General features: G+C 41.2%; 1 protein-coding gene across 3 annotated transcripts in view; it reads right to left on the bottom strand.

Moving 5' to 3' along the window:
* KCNH5 (potassium voltage-gated channel subfamily H member 5) overlaps window positions 1-19,842 on the bottom strand; it is a 250,681-nt gene that overhangs the window by 179,406 nt on the left and 51,433 nt on the right. For all 3 annotated transcript variants that reach the window (XM_066189005.1, XM_066189003.1, XM_066189004.1), the window contains one exon: window positions 12,228-12,657. In XM_066189005.1, the coding sequence (XP_066045102.1) occupies window positions 12,228-12,657 (430 nt within the window). The remainder of the gene's footprint in view (window positions 1-12,227; window positions 12,658-19,842) is intronic.

Here is a 19,842-nt window from a genome sequence, read left to right as displayed (position 1 = left end):
CATCTTGCATGACCAATCTTCACTCACACGTAATTATTCCAGACTCAAAGCTATTAAATAGTTTCCAATACAGAACTGATGCCAGCAGCTTTATTCTGACCTTCTTTCTTACCTTATTGACTTGCTTTTTTTCCTTTTTTTCCCTTTCAAGTGCCAATGTAGAAAGATTGTGTTTGGTTAACTAGAAAGCTACATTTCCTTTAGGTAAGGTGGATTATCAATTTCAGCAGGAAATGCTTGCATTAATGAAGCTCAGTAGTAACTTTCTTTATGCCTCAGTCTCCTATTCAAAAACAAGAGAGTGAAAGCAGGCATCAGATTTTGTGCTTTTAAATGTTCCTGGTTGAGGAGGGAGAAGGGCAAATGAAGCTTGTCCTTTCACCATATAGAGGAATGATGGTTTGTTCCCCTGTCTTTACCAAGCAGATGTCATTCAAACACATCATGTAAAAAAATAAAATTTCCATACATGAGACCTCATTGAAATGCATGCTGAGGTTTTTACAATACACCTACATGGATTTTAGGCACGAGCCCCAGTGACCTTCAAATGGGACTTACCCCCCTAATTCTCTTGCCAACATTTCCAAGATCCACCAATAAACCTGAAATGTCAGAAATGTTCCCTCATCACGGTTTGTGGCCAGAGAACACTCAAAGGTAAGTTCTCATTAGGCAAAGGTCAGAGGGACTATTCCAGTGCTTAAAAACACACCGTGAGTTTAAAGTTCCCAGTTCAGGAAGCACTGAAAGACTGGGTAAAATGAATTTTAAAAATAGGCAAGAATTCATCTCACCTCATTTTACCCTCCTAGCCTTTAACTTAACATCATTTGACCACCTATGAGGTAAGAGAGATGAGACCTAAGGGATGCAGCACCCATTCAAAGGGTGACAGTGTTTGCCTGTGACACTGATGCAGAGTTCAGCTTGTTCAACCTTGCCAATACAATGTAAGAATCACAGTTTTGCTGTAGCTGCACCATTACTGTTGGAATGTACATGCAAAACCACAAATTTCATAGGGCCATGGATACGGCTGCTCCTCCCAATGTTCCAACTTCAGGAAAAATCAAATTTAAGGGGCTTTTACCTGAGAACTGAACATCTTCCGCTGAGGAAAAACCGGCACGACTCTCCCAACACAATGCCATTCCTACAGAGCTGGGCTTTTCCTGCAGAGGAATGCAGCCTCCACTCCATCTCCCATTGTCACATCACCATGCAGAAATCAGCTGCAGATATTTATAAAACCTTTTCCATCAACTTCATCCTATTTCAATTCTGCTAACACTTCACAATGGAGCTTTGAAATGCGCTTTAACTTTCATGAGACGCTTTAGAAGAAATTAAATATTCTGCTCTATTAGAAAATCCTTCATGTTGTTACGCAACAAAAATGTAGACAAAGTAAGATAAAAGCTTGCTAATCTTTCAACTTTTTAAAAGTATCTTTTTCTATCTCCTGGCCTTCCTCCTTTAACCTGCTTGCTTAATCTCCCCTGGAAAAAGAGAAAAATGGCTGAAAGCAAGAAAATTGCTCCCAAATTTCTCTTTTTTACCTCAGTCTTTAAGGAAAATTTTACTTCCATCCTTCTACTATACTTCCAGTATTTTACACCAAAAGATGCAGCATTTAAAAGAAGACAAACTTGAAATACATAAAGATAAGGGGAAAAAAGGAGGGGAGGAAACGAAATTTCTATTAGAGTTTTTTTTTCTTTCTTTAGTGTAAATCTTTATTAATGAAAAAGTCATTATGAAAACCCAGAGGCAAGAACGTTTAGCTCAGAACTATATTTCAGTTACAAACATTCTTAAAGCCAAAAAAAAGTCAGAACTCCTGTACTGAAATTAATCACTAGATCTTTAGGGATGGTCAACCACCTAGAAAAAGTGAGCTTTGCTAGCGTGGCCTTGCTCAGACACAACAGGGATTTGTAGCTGTACTTTACTCTCCCTCCAGCATCAGAAATTTGTAGACTTGGGAGGAACCTCAAGAGAGAGCAATCCTGAGGGAAGAGCAAGGAAACCTGTAGCAATGCTCATCAATGAACTGGAGCCTACCAAATCTGGTGCTGGCTCTGCCCACGATCTGCAAAGTTTTGCCCAAGCTGAAAAAATTTGGTGGACTGGTGTTGGAAATCCCTGTTTCCAACATCAGTCTTTCATTCCCTCCTAAGTGCCCTCCAAGAAACACAGAAGACCAATATTTTTTTCCCTTTCAAGCACACTCTTTCCATGGTAGAAGTCAATGTTCATGTTCCCCTTAAGCTTCCAGCAGATTGAGCCAAAGTCAGTTCTTCCAACTGTTCCCTTGAGATCCTGCCTCGTAACATATTTTTATGATCTCCTCTCCCTCCAGCTGGTCTACAGCTTCCTTAAAGTGCTGCATCTAAAAAAGAAAGGAAAAAGGTGACTACCCAGTCCTAGTCCCAGCAGAATAAATACCTTTTCAGCTTTTTTGCAGCACTGGTCCTGATACTTCATGGAGCGAAATTTACAGGTTTTACCCCAATGCTGTGTTGTTACATTCAGTCTGCAGTCACCTATCCCTTTCCTCCTCCAATATCCTCCAAAATCCTCTCCAGCCTTGTAGCAGCAGACCCAGTTATTCCATAGACTGTGCTTATGCATCTGATTTGCCCTCTTTGCATGTGGTGCACTGCATTCCCCTCTCTTGACATTCACCTTGCAGATTTGGGGACGCCATTCCAATTTATTGGGATCATTATGGATTCTGATGCTGTCATCTAAACTGCCTTCAACCCTTTCCATAACCCTCCCAGTGTGCTCTCTCTGTTCTGTCACTCATCCCTGCTAATGAAAGTGTTGAACAGAATCACATGCAGGGAAAAAATCTCGCTGGCAATTCCCTCCAAGCCTGACAGCGAAGCCCTTGATTATATTTTGAGAGAGATTGTTCAATCAGTTATTGCCAACTTTGTTATGACTGTGTTGAGATCATCTTTCACCCATTCACTGTGAGGCCACTAAGCAAAAACTGTCAGAAGACTTCTAAAAAGTTCAGATATATTGCATCTACTCAATTCCTTTTATTCTCTAGGCAGTTATCTTCTTGTCAAAGAGAGAAATCAGATTAATTTGCCATGAACTCATCTTGACAAATCCACGCTGGCTGCCGGCCAGTGGAAGAAAACTAGTCTTAATCATTCATGACCAAAATATTCCCACTGAAACGCAACTGGATTTGACTCAGCACTCGCAGGGATGCACAGCAGGTACCCAGGGGAGAGATGCCAGTTTGGATGCTTTCCTGTCCTTTTCCAAAATGGAAGGGAAAGGGATAAAGCTCTTTAAAGAGGAACCCGCAGTCATACTCCCACACAGAGTGTGCTTCCACCAGCGGAAAATTTTTCCCAGTTCTACCAAAGTTCTTGCAGGAAAAACCACAGGGAAGATGAACAAGGATGAGAGACACGCAGGCTGAGTCCTCAGTGCTCTCAGAATGTTCAAGAGGAACACAACACTGCACTACTTCAGACCTACAGAAAGGAAGCAACAAGAAACTGGTATCTGTCATCTTTCATCCAATTATCTGATGTCTCCAAGCACCACCAAACGTATTACAGCACCACAGGCAGCACTGTGATAATGAAACCTCCCAGAGACAGGGGATTTTTATAGATTTTACCAAAACAACACAAAACCCCCAGCTCTGTCAGCGTCTCTGGATGTGCGACAGTGTCACACGGCTTTTCAGTTCTGGAAGCCAACCTAACAAAATTTAAACATGGAAATCTCTTGCTGGACATGAAAAATAGTACTTTAAGGCCTGATTCAGTGGCATGATTCAAATTTTCTACAACAGGACACTTGTTAAAACAACTTGTCTCCTCGCTGAACTGCCCATCCTAACTTTCACTCCAGTTGATAAAAAAAGCAGTTATCTGCAAGCATAACTGGGCCAATCTTAATGAGATTTCATAGACAATACCTGTTTTTCCCACTGAAAGCAGGGCCCAGTGAGGAGCACATCTCCACTGATATCAGGCAGGACTTACCTGTTAATTGGCCTGGCTAACTGACCTGTTAACTGGGCAATTCTCCCTTTTAAATGCCAAACACAAGGAGGTATTATCTCCTGGTACACAAAATTAAGCAAGGATCTCTGTGCAGACACAGATTCAGATCACTCTCTTGGCTCTCTGACACTTCAGAACAGGCAAACACAAATGATCTCCCGAGCCCCTTCCATCCAAGCAGTGTGATACCTTGGGGGTTGTCTTTTATCTCAGATTTGTTTATCCCTCTAGCACAATATGCTATAAAACCGAGCTGTGTTGTGTTCTTAGCCAGTCAGATATATTTGCTGATCTGGCTGGGCTAATTAAAACTTTCTGCTTCCCGAGAGATACAGTTGTTGTGAGTAATCCAGGACTACCTGATAATCCCTCTGGGGCCATCTCAGGTGATTGCCTGCACTCCATGCGTGAGCACAAAGGTTCATTTTCAACATTTACGTATCATTTATTCAATAACAGTTTTCAGTTGTTTTAAATAATATAGTTCAACAACATGAAATAACATTTCCTTCTTCATTGTTACCTCTCCCACTCACTGTCCTGTCTCTCTTGATACCATAATTTCCTTTAAACACATCAAGCCAATGACAATAAAAGTAAACCTTATATAAACACATGCTAGCTATAACCTTGACAAAAAAAATCCCATAAAGCTTCCCAAGGAGGCTGTTTTATGGTTTTAAACCTCTTTATATAAAGACACATGTTTTGGCTATAAAGTAGAACCTGAATATCTAAAAATCTCCTGCTCTGACTGGATTACAGCAAAACAAGGCACATATGGCCCCGGTCTGGTGGATACAACCAGGTGCTGGAGCATGTCCTGAGAAGGGAAACGGAGCTGGGGAAGGGTCTGGAGCACAAATCTGATGAGGAGCAGCTGAGGGTGTTTATCCTGGAGGAAAGAAGGCTGGGAGGGATCTCATCGCTGAAAGGAGGGTGGTAGTATCTTCTCCAAGGTAGCAAGTGACAGGACAAGAGGAAACAGCCTCAAGTTGCACCAGGGGAGGTTTAGATTGGGTATTAGGAACAATTTCTTCATAGAAAGGGTGTCAAGCACCAGAACAGGCTGCCCAGGGCAGTGGTGGAGTCACCATCCCTAAAGATATTTATAAGATGTGTAGGTAGATATGTGGTAGTTGAGGACGTGATTTAGTGGTGGGCTGGCAGTGGTGGAGTAATGGTTTGGCTCAATTTACAAGTCTTTTCCAACTTAAATGGTGATTTTATGATCTCACTCTTACACTCGAGTTCCATTAAAAAGTGGATGATGCTACATCTTTTACTCCCTAAGAGTAATTTGGGTTTTTTTACTGTAGGCTACTGAGATGTGATTATACTCTTAAGGCTTTTCCATGCAGCTGCTCAGAGAATATTGAGATTGCCAAGTTCAACTGCTGCACAGACACCAATAACCTGGCTCAAATGCTTCATCTGCCCCAGCTGTGAGACATAAGTAAGATTAGCAACAACTAAAAGATATCACAGAAAGATCCTGCTATCCTTTATTTGTAGAACTAATAGCACTTAGGCTGTGGTTCAGCAATCCAAAAGTGTCAAAATGCTTTTTCAATGGCACTCAAGAGGGGAAATTTTCACTTGGAAGGCAACTTCTTGTAACTTTCTGTGCCACTTTCTTCTTTTTGCACTAATGGGTAAATGTGAAAGAACAGTTTTACTCTCCCCTGATTTGGATGTTGAAGAACTTACCGCCTTTCTCATTGCCTGAGGATTACATCTGTTTGTAGCAGAACAGGTTGCACAGCAAAATTGTGGATGTCCTATCCCTGGAAATGTTCAAGGCCAGGGACAAGACCCTGAGCAACCTGGTAGAAGGTGTCCCTGCCCATGGCAGGGGTTTGCAACCAGGTGATATTTAAGGTGCCTTCTAACCCAAATCATTTTATCATCGTGTGATTCTAAGAAACAAGAGCTTGCTAGCAGAACCATATTGTTGTTGAAAGAGACGTTCCCCTCACTGGCCCCCATTTTGAGAAACTTTAGGAGCAGCACAAAAACTGGTACCAGCCCTCTACTGCTGAAGAGATCAAACAAACCCTTCTGCAGGTGCAGAGCCACGTCTCTCCCACATCCCAGACTTCTTCAGGAAAAGAAACTGCCCTTCCACAGGACTGCTTCTTGCAGGACACTCTTAGGGGCAGAGCTGGATTTCAACCATAGCTAAACACTCAAGCCTATGAATTCCTACAGATGCAAACCCTTCTCCTATTAGTATCTATTGCTAGGAAAAGTACGATCTAGTCTACGGTGCTGGCAGTGATTTTTGCTGGAAGGTGCTATCTTACACACATACACTTTCCTCAAGATCAAAAATTAAATCCTATGGGCTCCTGGGATTGCTTGTCTGGGAGCCTGCCAGACAAGCGCTTCCCTACAATGTTACACTGTTGTGTCAGCGCGTGGGCTCAGCCACCGCTTCACAAATTTGCCAGATAAACTTCCATGATTCATCCCAACGGCATCCAAGTGGCTAACTACCATATATTATCGGCAGGGAACTGACGAATGCTGCTCCAACAATGAAAGGACCCACTGAAAATAATGAATTAGGTTTGACAGATCAATGGGGGCTTGACTGGCAGCCCCTGGCACCTCACGTCACGGCTCCCAAAGAGCTGAGCAGCAGCAAGGGGAGTGCCGTGAGCAATCAGCAGCCTTTCAGCATTGTTTGCCAAATGCAGGAGAGTTTAGGGCCAGAGGAGCCTCAGATCGGGGCATCTCACCAGTTTTAAAAAGGAAAGAGCAGGTCCTGTTCTCTTGTTTAATAAAATTAGAAGGAGGGCAGGACATCTATGTGTTTAGTATAGATAATTAAGGCATCAGTGATATCTGTATTTATTTGTCTAGCAGACACCCTCTGGTGAAACATGTCCCAGCCCATGGCAGCAGGGTTGTTACTGGATGATCTTTAAGGTCCCTTCCAACCCAAAGCATTCTGTGATTCTGTGGTATCAAGAGGAACCCCCCCCACACTCTCCTTCATCATCTCTCCCCTGAACAATAATAACTTGGGGTCAAAGTGACAGCAAGTATATCTGTCTCCTTTTCAAAGCTGAAAATCATGAACCTGGGTATTTTAGGAGGAAAACAAGAAGTTAGCACTTTGAGCCATTAAACTAGAAACTCTTGTAAAGAGGAGTCTAGAAATTACTCCCATTTTCCAGAGAAGGTATCATTTACAGTCGCTACAACAAATTCTTCAGCTCATATGCAAAACCAATGTGAATTGCCAAGCCTGTTTTCACCGTAATTTAAAACCAGTCACTGAAAAACATCATCACTCCCACAGCCATCTCCCCATAAAACTGGAGTAATTAGAAGCCAAAGTAATTGTGTGTATAGATAAAAGTATTTCCCTAAAGGAAGAACAACAAAGCACCCTTTGCTCAGCAATTCTGGGGACCAGTGGATAACTAAGAGTTTCTTCTGAGTTTTTCACAGCCTGAGAAACAGTGAATTATTCAATGTTCATTGACACTCCTGCCTTCAGTATCTCATTCTGACCTTCCCTTGCTGCACGGATCATCGGAGCATTTCACTGACTGGTGGAATATACTGGATTTCTCCAACTGCCTGGATGTACATGCCAGGTCCACTCAGCTGGACAAACAAACTCCTGTAATTGCTGTATTTATGGGGCCAGACTGATGCAGCAATCTGCTCTTTGCCATGCAGAGCCATTTCGCTGTTGCACATGGACAGGGGCAAGCCCATTACTCCAGGTTACACCAGAAGCATGAAATGTGTCAGAGAGCCTCTGAACCCCAGGCTGGGTGTTGTGCTTTAACCTAGCAGGCAGCTAAAACTCCTCCAGCCCCTCTTGATTAAGGGAAAGAATCAGAAAAAAAAGGCAAAACTCATGGGCTGAGATAAGCACAGCTTCACAGGACAGAAAAGGAAGTGGAAAAAATAACAATAATGATAAAAGAATACAAAAAAACGAGTGGTGCACAATGCTCACTACCTACTGACCAGTCCCCCTCCAGCCCACCCCCCCCCCCTCCAGTTTTATTGTTCAGCATGATGCCATATGGTGTGCAATGTCCCTTTGGCCAGTTTGGGTCAGCTGTCCCAGCTGTGTCCCCTCATGGCCCCTGTGCCCCCCAGCCTCCTCGCTGGCAGGGAATGAGCAGCTGAAAAGTCCTTGATTCATGTGAGCACTGCTCAGCAACAGCTAAAGCCTCAGTGTTTTATCAACATTATTCTCATTCTAAATCCAACACAAGGCACTGTACCAGCTACTGGGAAGTAAATTAACTCTATCCCTGCCTAAACAAGGGCTTTCGGAAGCTGACTGCTGTTCCCACAGTGAAAGTACAGAAGGAAGAAAGCATATGACTCTACTCCTGTTGTTTAAACATTCACACTTGTTCCTTCAAAAAACCCCATCTCTCCTGAATTTTTCAAGCTGTTTCACCCAACCACACTGCCACCTTCCCCAAAATGCTTTTTCCTTTTTATTTTCTGCTCACTAAAGGCCTGGCTGAGCTGAGTTGGAAGACAGTGGTAGTGGCATATGAACCAAAAGTTTCTGTTCTCTTTTTGATCCTTTTTTTTTTTTTTTTTTTTTTGGGGGGGGGTGGGGTTGGTGTTTTTTGCTGTTGTTCTTGTTTGGGTTTGGGGGGTTTTTTCGGTGAAAGACACAAACCCAGTCAGTTTTCCACCTGCATCTATGGCTGTGCTGCAGGAGCCTTAAAGCTGCTTGTGGACAGAAGCAGAGCAACAGCACAGGCTGAGATTTTGTTTGGAGGCTCTGAGCTGACAGAAGATAATGGGAGGTTTACAACAAAGGTCCTTCCTGAATGATAAACGATTCCTGGTGCATTCAAAGGATCTGGCAGACCTACCTATTTGTTCTGCTCTGCACAGAGAGGGGATGAAATGACCTAGATCAACACAAAAGGCGCTACAAAAGTCAGATTTTCAATGCATATTCAGCAACTCTAGGCAGCAGATGCACAATAGGTATTTAAACAATAACCCTTGTAAAAACCTTGCTCCCTTGTCATAGGATGCTTTGTTTGCTATTTTTAGCTTTTCAAGTGTCAAGAAACAACAGAAAAAAATATTGCTGAACAGCACTGGACACCAAGATAAAACAAGTGAGGCAAAAAAGAAATCTGAAGCAAGCTCCACAAGATGAGGTTAAGTTATTCAAAGCTCTCTTTCCTGCAAGACAGGTGATGTTATTTCAGCTTAAATATCCCACTCGATCTGCCCTCAGTGAACAAGCAAGTGACAAGCTGCCAATCCAGCTGAAAAGCTCCCCATCCATCAGGGCTTCCCCCGCCCCTGCCCGCACCAAGCAATGCTTTATCAGCACCTACAGAATCTGAATCTGCCTATTTTTAACAAGAACACCATCCTGCAGTCCTGCCCACCAGAAGGATTTGCAAATCTCTCCAAATACTCCTCCCAGGTCCTGATAACTTTGCCAGCATGAATAGGAAACTTGGGGCTTTCAGAAGAAGCCGCAGCTCGCTGACAAGGCAGGCAAGATTTCCTTTCCTATCTGCAGTTTGCATGAGTAGGCAGCTGGGATTGTGATGAATTACTATCTCTGATTCCAGTGTTAAGTTTAAAACATTTATTTGGCATGGTCTGTTAGGAAAAAAACCCATTGCCAATATCAGCCATTGGTATTAGCAAACTTCTTCAGGAGAACTACCAAAGGTATTTCACAGCCCCTCTCTGCTTGTAACAGGAGCGTGGCTGTGGACCAGACATATTTATTGACTGAACTGTAATTGAATTTTGCTGAATGTTTATCTCAAAACACTGTTTCAAAAGAGAAACTAAAATATCTTGGTTTGAAAATAACTCAGTTCTTAGTTACACCTTTTCATGAGGCCAAATCCTTCCCCTGAGCTCAGTGGACACTGTGAATGCCTGGGAAATTGCATTTTCCATCAACCATTTGTTGTGCCTTCCTCTTTCATTTTGGAGCTCAGAGTGCCAGGCTTCCAGCAGCTGGCTCTGCAAAGCACATCCCTACAATCCTGCAGGTCTGATCTCTCTGCACAAATATTGCAAATATTAAGCCCATGACCAGTGCCCTGTTCCAAAGCTGGTTTACTTTCTAACTAGTGGAAAAAGATCAACCAAGGTCTGGATTTCAGTCAGGAGCACTCATCACATTGATGTGCATGGATTAGAAATCTTCGAATCTGAACTGGTGTCATTGCAATAGATTCACTATCTGATGATAATTGAGCATTTTTACTTGTACATTTTACTTGTAAATAAGCCAAAAAGGTTTCTCCTGTCTGTAGCCTTCCTGCCTGCCACAGTGCTCTTCAGCCCACTCGCAAGAGAAGGCACATTCATTTTGGTGCTATTATTTTGATGCAATAAGCAACTCAGTAGTCCTTTTGCCACACTTCTTAAATTTTAGATTCTACTTTTGACTTTGTCTAACACCCTATAATCCTACACACAGTTTTCCAAGTGCTAAGCTCACAGTTGCCACTTGTAAATTTGATGTGAATATTTAGTAATTAAATTTGTAGGTAAAATTTATGGAAATTATTTGCCAGTGCCACATACACAGGCTGTTGGCAATGTCAAATTTGATTCTGCTACTTGTATTCCCCACCTTTAACTTGAGTTTCAGAGATGAAAAAAAGCAATGAAACAACCCACCTAGGCCAGACACAGAGCAGGTTACAATCTCCCCTTCCTTTTTGCCTGCTGAGACCATGCATGTGTTTTGTTGGTGGTGGTATTATAAATAGTAGTAGTGGCATTCATTATGTTTTTATGGGTCCCATCACACCCTAAGTCATTTACCACTTAGTTTTTTCCTGTCAAATCCCCCTCCACAGGACAACAGAAGTCCCCACCAAAAAAAACCCCAAAACCAAAAGCAAACAAGGGAAGCAAATACTACAATGTATAAAAAATGTTTCTATATCCACTTCATTTTCCAAATCCCCAGCTTCTGTAAATACCACAAATCAGTGTCAACAAATAGCATATCAGCTCCTATGGGCTTTTGATGACCTATCTGCAATAGCTCACTAATGCTCTGGCTTGGGGATTCATTTTTATGGACTTAGAAATGTTTTGCAGCACACCAACCCATCATGTAAAGATGGTGTTCAGCAGAAATTGCACCACACTGCAAGAGTCTGAAAATTGCAACCTCTCTTTTTAAAAAGAATTTTAAAATCTCCAAACAACTGTCTTTAATCTTCTAAAGATCTAGAAAGACTCGGGCAAGAAAACTTCTTTTTTATAGTTCAGTATTTCTCAGAGATGTCAGCTGAGATAATTATCAGAGAGATTATGCAGATCTTATTATCAAAAGGTTCTGTTTGCTCTCTTGCTACATAATTGCTTTGTGTTTGCTTGGCGCTCAGAAAATAGAAAGCACCAGAGAAATACCAGGAGTTATTGATTTAAGAGAAAAATAATTCTCCCAAATGGTATTAACATTTTAAGTTGTCTCTACTATATTTTGAAGATTTCTGGTTATCTGTAGAGCCCCTCAGTGATGTAACCTTGGCAGCACATGAAATGAGAGTTATGCCTTACCACTCCTGATTTTGGATTATTTCAGCAGTGCTGTGAAACAGCAGGATGCAGAAAAAAAAATGCAATATATTGCCTCATCATTTCCTTCACTTCTAGCTTTGCTGGTGACAAAGGCCACCACATTCAGAAGATAAAATCAGGATTTATACCTCAAAGCAGGGCCATAAAATAAACAATCAATTTATGGAACCACTAAATGTTTCAAGAATTGGATAAAACCACATCAAATGATTCCAGGCTTGTGTAAGTTTATAAGCAAAACTCAGACTACCTGAATTCAAATACACTTTGTAACTTTTAACCAAATTCTCGCAAAGACCTTACAAAAATGATAAAAGCCATCTTTAAAGTATAAAGATGAGGCCTCAAGTATAAACTCGCCATTGGGCACACTTAGGTACCCAGACCACTTAGCCTTGCAAGCAATTTAAAAGGCACAGCAACTATATAATTTCAATATCTGCTTTCAAGAATTCCAAGTTCATTTCACGATTATTTGCAGGTACCACAAGTTTTACAGGGTTTTTTTTAGGATGTCGAGAAAGCTTAAAGCAAATGCACTCTACAAGCATGGCACTTGCCACAGAACTTCCCTTGAACCTGAGAAAATCGGATTTTACTTACAGCCAACCATCATCATGGCCACCGAAAAAATCTTCTCCCCATCAGTGGTGGGGGCTATGTTCCCAAATCCTATGGTTGTAAGGCTTGTCATGGTAAAGTAGAGAGAGGATATGTACAAGGAGTCTTTGCTGGGCCCTCCTTCCCACTGCCCCGAGCCCGTGGTGTTGTAGCGATATGGGGTCCCGATGCTCAGGGCCAGCTGGTACAGCCAGCTGTCTGTCTTGATGGTGTTGGTCAGTTCATCTATGACTTCGTAGTCCCCAATGCTGTACCAGATGCAGGCCAGCCAGTGGGCCACCAGCCCAAACACACACACCAACAGCACCAGCACAGCAGCACCATATTCCAGGTAATGGTCCAGCTTCCTGGCCACCCGACCCAGCCGTAGAAGGCGCACCACTTTTAAGGAGCTGAAGAGGCTACTGATTCCCTGGAAAGGAATAAAAAAAAATCATTATTTGGTCTGAAATATCCTGCTGGTTAGCACAGAAGGCTGTACAGAAATTCCTGCATCTGCTTAAAACCTTTCTATGTAATTTTTCAGGCCTCAGATAACAGAACACAAGATCAAACCCTCCTCCCCCCTCCAGTGCTTTTGTCCTCGTCAGGCTAAATTGAGTTTGGCACTCACTAGGTGGATAAATTACTTTGTTCAAACTCAGTCTTTCAAAGGAACAGAAGGGTTCTGTAGAATCCAAAGTGGAAACAGCAAGTTTATTACAAAAAGGAGTGGCTCAATGCTTCACCAGTTTGAAGTGAATTGGAGACTCTGCTTTAACCTCAAGAAGATAAAAGGAGGTGGAAGAGGAGTCACAGATGGAACTCCACGAACCCTGTGGAGTCTTCCTGAAGTTTCCCAGAGAACAGCATTCTGTTAAATCCAAGCAGAGGGTTGTTATTCTGGCCAAAACGGGGGCACATCTACTTCAACAACCCTCAACATTGAGTGATGCTTGAGAGAAACATCAGTTGCTGTGGGAAACTCAGAAAAATCTGCCTATTGTTACTCTCATCCAACAAACAGGAGCTGAGTAACTTCCCCCAGTACAACACTCTCCACCTCTTATTATCCTTCAAACATAACTCTGGATATTTTGTTATTTACAAGAAGTCTCACTGACTGAACATGGAATTGAACAACTGTGGGCACATCACCTTCCCGAGCAAGGGAAATGCAGACCACAAGGCACGTGCCTCTGCATACAGGGTAAATTTCCTTTCCAACCAACAGACATTGCAGATGTTTTCCTAAAGCAAGTGTTGGCGCAGCGTTGTTTTTTTTTCCTGTCACGCAAGATAGATGACATACAAATAAATGGAAATACAAATATTTAGGGAATAAGAGCACAAGGACCATCAGAAAGTTAATAGAAACATCCGAGAGAGGGTAAGAAATGTGTATGTCCTTCTCAATGCACAAATGGTTTGGGAGTTTAGAGATGCAGAAAGAGAACAAAAATACGCTCTTGATCTACTGCAATTCCATGACATAACTAACTTGTGCATTAAATTAATTAGTGGCTCAAAATAGAAGGTTTGTAAAGGAAGGTTTCTAATATAAAACATTCAGAAGCTGAAGACATTTAATTTAAAGTAGAAATTAAGACATAGAAAGCAATGAGGCAAACACTCCTAGTTACTGTGCCAAGATTAAATTGCCCTTTTCTATGCATCATTATCAAATCAGTCTAGTCAAAACACTGGCTAATTATATTATCAAACAGTAAAAGACTGGAGTTTCTGGAGTTTTCCATACCAGAAAAACATTTGTCTCTTTTGCACCTCTGTTTCTTCTTCTTTTGCACCTTCTTTCCCTTTGCCGAACATTTGAAGGGTAACATACATCTGATATTTCTAGATGTAATCTGTTTGGCACAGTTCTTGTATGCTTTTCAAATCCTGTTGGAATGTGTTTCAGATCCCCAAATCCTTAATAAATTGAAGCTCTATATTTGCATTCAAGCTCTCATGATGACTAATACCACAGAGGGAAGTGGAATTTTCCCATTTTGATTTCTGCATTTTGCATTTACACAAGACAGCGATCTAGTTTATTGTCCTTATTTCCATCTAAATGTGTATCTACTTATTTGCTTTAGGAAATATGGCTGGGAGACATCCTGAGCAGCCAACTTTTCCAATAAACTGGGAAGCCCCTTCCAATATTCCTGACATAATGGACTGTGGCCAATGAACTACTGAATGAGGGTCCAACCCCACAGAAACAATATCTACATTTAAAAAAAAAAATTAAAAAAAAAAAAAGAGATAACTTCAGAGTAGTTTACTAGTTATTCTACAGTACGTTTCACTGAGTGAACCTTAATTTTGAAAGTTTACAGCTTTCAAAAGAGAGAGAAAACAGCAGGGTGTTTTCCTTGTAGGACCAAATCCTGTTGCATTGGTCAAGCAGAAATGCATTATTTCTGTTTTAATTAAAGGCTCACCAGTTATTTCCAGGATTAATGCTAGGGAAGGAGTTAGAGACCTGGAATTCAAATTTGTGGGTCCATTTTTTTACACTCAGTAGTGTTTGTCCCGGTGGCACAGCTTACACTGCACTTTTTACTGCACAAATAACCCTTGAACAGAAGAGTTTACAGTGTGACCTCCATCGCCCATCCACACTTTATCTCCTCCAAGTTACATGGACAATTTAGCAGTTATACAAACAATTAAAAATACAGCATTTATTTCAAAGTCTGGGAGAAAATTTGTGCTGAGGAAATATTTTTTCCCCTAAGCACAGGTAACAATCACACCCCTTATGGATAAAACAAAGAGAAATATTTCATTTTAGCTGACATTGAAATATATTATTTCCAAAGAGTAATTAATTTAAGTAAGTTTCACTGTAAACCTTAAAGCCAGTTCAGTTTGACCCCTTTCTTAAGGCCAAAAAATCAAGAGATGTAGTGATTATTCACATTTCATGTCTAATCTTCCTGTATTCTATTTCTGTAAACAGAAAGACAATACTGGAAGCTTCAAAAGCCCCTTCCATAAAGCACTATATAGGAGAGAGCAAATAAACAAATGCTAAATGAATATGTGAGATATAGATAAATATATAGTATATCAGATATATATATATGCATCCATCACATGCACTAAATACTGGTTGGGTCAAGTTGGTCCCTTCATACTTATAAAATTGCCAGCAATTAATGCACAATTGTTAATATGCAAAGCTCTGCCTCAGATTCAGCAACAATGTCTTTGATAGAAGTTATGTGAAAGACTAACTGCCTTGAATTACGTTTGGGCAATTAAGAAATTCAGTTTTCCAAACTCAATTGACTGCAGGCTGCCTTTAATTTCATTTTTCTTTTAACTGTGTTTATGCTCTGTAATGAATCCCTTCCACTCCAGGATGAGCATCTGCTCTGACAGAAGTAACTTCAGCACTCAAGGAACAGAGAGAGGTGATTAGAGATTGTGAATGGGGTATGTAATCCAGTTTGGCACTGGCATGGTGTAAATAAAGCACATGTTGGATACTGGAGATCCAACCTTCTGGGAGGAGCATTTGTGACTCCATTGCCATTTCAACTGGGCCAACTGTCTGTAACAGCTGCTGGGCTGTGTTCTCTAACTGAGAATATCTCCTTATGTTATCAGCCATCCACTCCAGCCCCTTGGAGTTTTGGCTAATGTATTTTATCACATCCTAATCAGATGAGGACACTCAGCTTGCTCATCATCCATCATCTCAGCTGAAAAACCACCTACTCCAAAGCTGCGTTTTGGGTGCCACATTTGGAACCAAATTCCCATCTGACACATATCATCAATTTAACTCTTTCAAATGTGAGTCACAGGAGTCCTTCCCAGGAAACTTCTAAGGCCATTGGATCAGGAGAGGAAAGAGCAGTGGCTCTGAACCAGACATTTTTGTATCACTACTTTAATTTAGGAGGCAGCTAAGGCTGTACAAAGGATGTAGACACTGTCAAATTTATCCAGAAACATATTTTTGAGGGATGGATGTTTAACTTTGGAATTAAATCAGACATTCATGATTAAACAAAGCCCAAGTTTCTTGACACAAGCACGTTGCAAAGTCTGTGTTCTCAAATTCTCTTGATACACTAAGAAGGGAAATTAAATTTGATAGTGGAGGCACAACTGATAACAGCACTCAGTCTGACATGCAGAGGGACCAATCCTTCCTTTTAAAACTACCTGACTCTTGCTATTTAAGACCCTCGATGTTTAGCACACTGTCAAACTGCCATCTCCCAGGACAAAAGCAGTGTCTAAGCTGTGTGCCTGCATCCAGCTGAACTTTTCCAGCCACAGGACTGAGACAGATGTTTCCCAAAATTGCCATGCACACCGTGGGAACAGATCTGTGCACCTCCAGCAAGAGCAGAGAGCAAAGTTCTCTTGCACTTAATGAATCCCTGATAAGGCGGGCAATAGGAAGGATGAAGCTGATAAAGTTGTGTGATGCAGGGGTCAAGAGCCAAACATGCAAGAGGACGAAGGGAACACTGTCACCAAAGGAAAATGAAGGTTAACAAGGGCAGGAAATCATCTGAGTCCACAATGACTCCACCTAAAACCTCCTAAACCAGGGAAGAGAGAGTGGAGTCTGTTCTACACTAACGGAGCAGCAGAATAGCAGAGCTGCATGTTTGTAAAATCTGAAAAAGAATAGCTGGTTACTTGCTAATGTAATTAATCTTTTCTGAAGTTGGAAATTATTGCATAAATCCTCTTTTAAAAGTAAAATAAAAACAAAAACAGCCATTAGTTTCAACCATCTAAATATACAAAAATCTGCTTAAACTTCAAAATTAAATCCCAGTATGCTGAAATGGTAAATCATGCATAACTTTTTCTTTCTACTAGGGAACAATGTGTTTTTAACTCAAGGCACTTTTTCAATTAGATTTCACTCCATGATTTTTTTATTTATTTGTTGCTAGCTCTGGGTACGCACGCAACAGCAACAACAAAAAAAAACTAAATACGCATTTTAAATGTGTTCTAAAACTGAAATACTCTGAACTTTGAAAATGGGGATTGGTACTGCATCATTTAATAGAAAAACACTGTCTCAGAAAAGGTCAGAGGAAAAAAAGAAAAACTTTTCACTCAATTTTAATGTTCAACACACTGTGGTTTTGAAGAATTTATGGGGGAGTGTAGTGGTTTTGTTTGCTAATTTGAGATTACAAAACCAGCACAGGTGGCCAAGAACCAGAGCTATGAAATGTTGGTACGGCATGTTGCCACTGCAGTCAAAGGGTGATTGCACCATATACAGATGTTAAACTAAATTTAAGCTGGTATCTCTTTGCTGGACATGAGCAATTACAGCAAAACTGCCATGAAAGTGATCAAATCCCTGGAGGAGTTTGCATCCAGGGCTCACCTCTGTGCAAGAGCAAAATGGTTTTGTGTGGCTGCAGCATGGGTTGAGCTCCAAGCAGGCTCCAGGATCCCACAGCAAGCTGATGGCCAACCACCCTGTCCGTGTGGACAGCCCATCCTTCCTCCCTGGAGATGAGGAGCGGGGCATGTCAGGGGAGTGACTGACCCCATCCATCTCTGACAGCCAGGGAGGGGATGAATCAGCTCCCTCCCCTCCCACTGGGCACAGAGGAGCCAAGGGCTGTGGCTTGCACAGCTGCTGTGAGGAGAAATCAAACCTATGCTTAGAAACCCAGAGAGCTGATCTGCAGAGCAACCCAATCTGTATTGTGTTATCAGAGAAACAGACACTGCCTCCCAATGTGAGACTGATCCCGTTCCAGATGAACTTTGGGAATAAATGCTATTAATAACAGGAGGCTGAGATGCTCTGCAGATGCAACAGCATGCTTATTTCTTCATTCAACAGCCAATTACTTCACATAATGTGATGCTACACTACCCTTGGATCTTGCAGGGTTTTGCAGAAGTCCCCACTGGCTTGAAGAAGGAATTGAGATTTATAAAAAAGTGCACATTCACAAAGTAAACTGGACTGGGGGTTCTTGCTCTCAAAAGGGCAAGAGGTGGTAAATTATAAATATTGAACTAAAGATAGTAATAAGTGAAGGCAGGTGGACTATGAGAGGTAGAAGAGTCAGACATCTGGCAGCAGAGGACACCTGGAATATCCTTACATCAACAGGCACAAAAGGTTGTAACTCACAGAAGGGAGGGAAAACTTGTAAAGCTGGGCATCAATCATAAATGAGTAAATAATCACCCAGAAGAAGAAAACAGAAACAGAGAAGTGACAATATGTAAGAAATAAAAAATTGATCAACAGAATACTACACCTTAGAGAGGAAGTAGAGATACTAAAACAAATGCCCAAAGATCCTTAAAATTCAAAATTGAAAAAAAAGAAAAAAGAAAAAGAAAAAAAAAAAAAAAAAAAAAAAAAAAAAAAAAAAAAAACCACCACCCTAAAGTGATCAAGTTACAATGAAGTAAAATTAATCCAAGCCTGGGCTAAAAATTAAATTAATCCTGAGCATTAGTTTCCAAAAATGATGTTGATATTTCCCGGAAAATCTAATGCATCAAGAAGGAAATAAACAGATACATTACCTGAACAAATGTTAAGGGAAAGCATAATTAGAAACTTTGAGATAAATCAAAATGCAATCAGTGGAGCAACAGGTTAGCTAAGCTTAGGCTAGTTAGGATCTATCCAAGGTTTCCTGATAGCATTCTCTGATAACACAGCCCATTTTCTAAGTAAAAGAAATGCAGTATTTCAGTAACATAAGAGGTGACAGTATTAGGAAACACAGTGAAAACAGGGACCACCACTGGGATACCAGGGTGACTGAAGAACTTGTGGACAGGGTAGAGAAATGGGTATCACAAAAAGGGAGTCTAGCAGGGGCTACAAGTAGTTTTGATGGTTTCTTAGTGACATAAACAGAAATAGTGTATGGTCACAGAATCTGCTACTGGCACCTTTGGGACACACTGTCAGGTACAGAGAATAACCATGTGGGAATAAAGGAAAATGTAATAAAGCTTATACAGAGTCCCAAGGCGTTGATTACAGCACAAATTAACAAAAATATCTACAGCTTCAAGGATCTTTAACCGAAGATTACTGAGAAAAATAAATATTTGGGTATATGGGTTAATCCCACATACCCATCCCACATGAGTCAGAGCAATCAGTGAGCTGCACTCACAGAAGAGGTTAATCCAGTTCCAGGACAGATCAGCTGAGTGTTCCCACTATCAACAGGAAAAGCCAAACTGCAGTTGCAAAACGAAGATGAATTCTCCACCTGGAGTAACCTGTAAAGCTCTGCCCTAAAAAGATGTATTTGAACCTCACTTCCTGCAGAGGGAGGCAGTTGGATCAGCCACAAAAATGTTCATAAAACTTCATAAATGAGGTGTCTAGACAAGATCAGTTTGCTTAAACTAAGGAAAGCAGGCGTGTTTATGCAGGGGAGAGATGACTCTTCTTTCTAAGCACATCGAGGAGATAAACATGAGGGAGGGAAGAGAAATATTTAACCAAGGAGGCAGGCACAGGGAGGAACGCACAGACTGCAAATTAGGAGAGATTTATTAAGATATCGTGAGGAAAGGTGGATTTAGACTGGTTTATAGGATGGGAGGTACGATGAACCTGCTCACC

This window comes from Chamaea fasciata, unplaced genomic scaffold (assembly GCF_029207755.1).
Source record: "Chamaea fasciata isolate MVZ Bird 193981 ecotype frontalis unplaced genomic scaffold, bChaFas1.0.hap1 SCAF_7, whole genome shotgun sequence".
In the NCBI taxonomy this organism is placed as follows: domain Eukaryota; kingdom Metazoa; phylum Chordata; class Aves; order Passeriformes; family Sylviidae; genus Chamaea; species Chamaea fasciata.
This window is presented reverse-complemented; position numbering and strand designations above follow the sequence as displayed.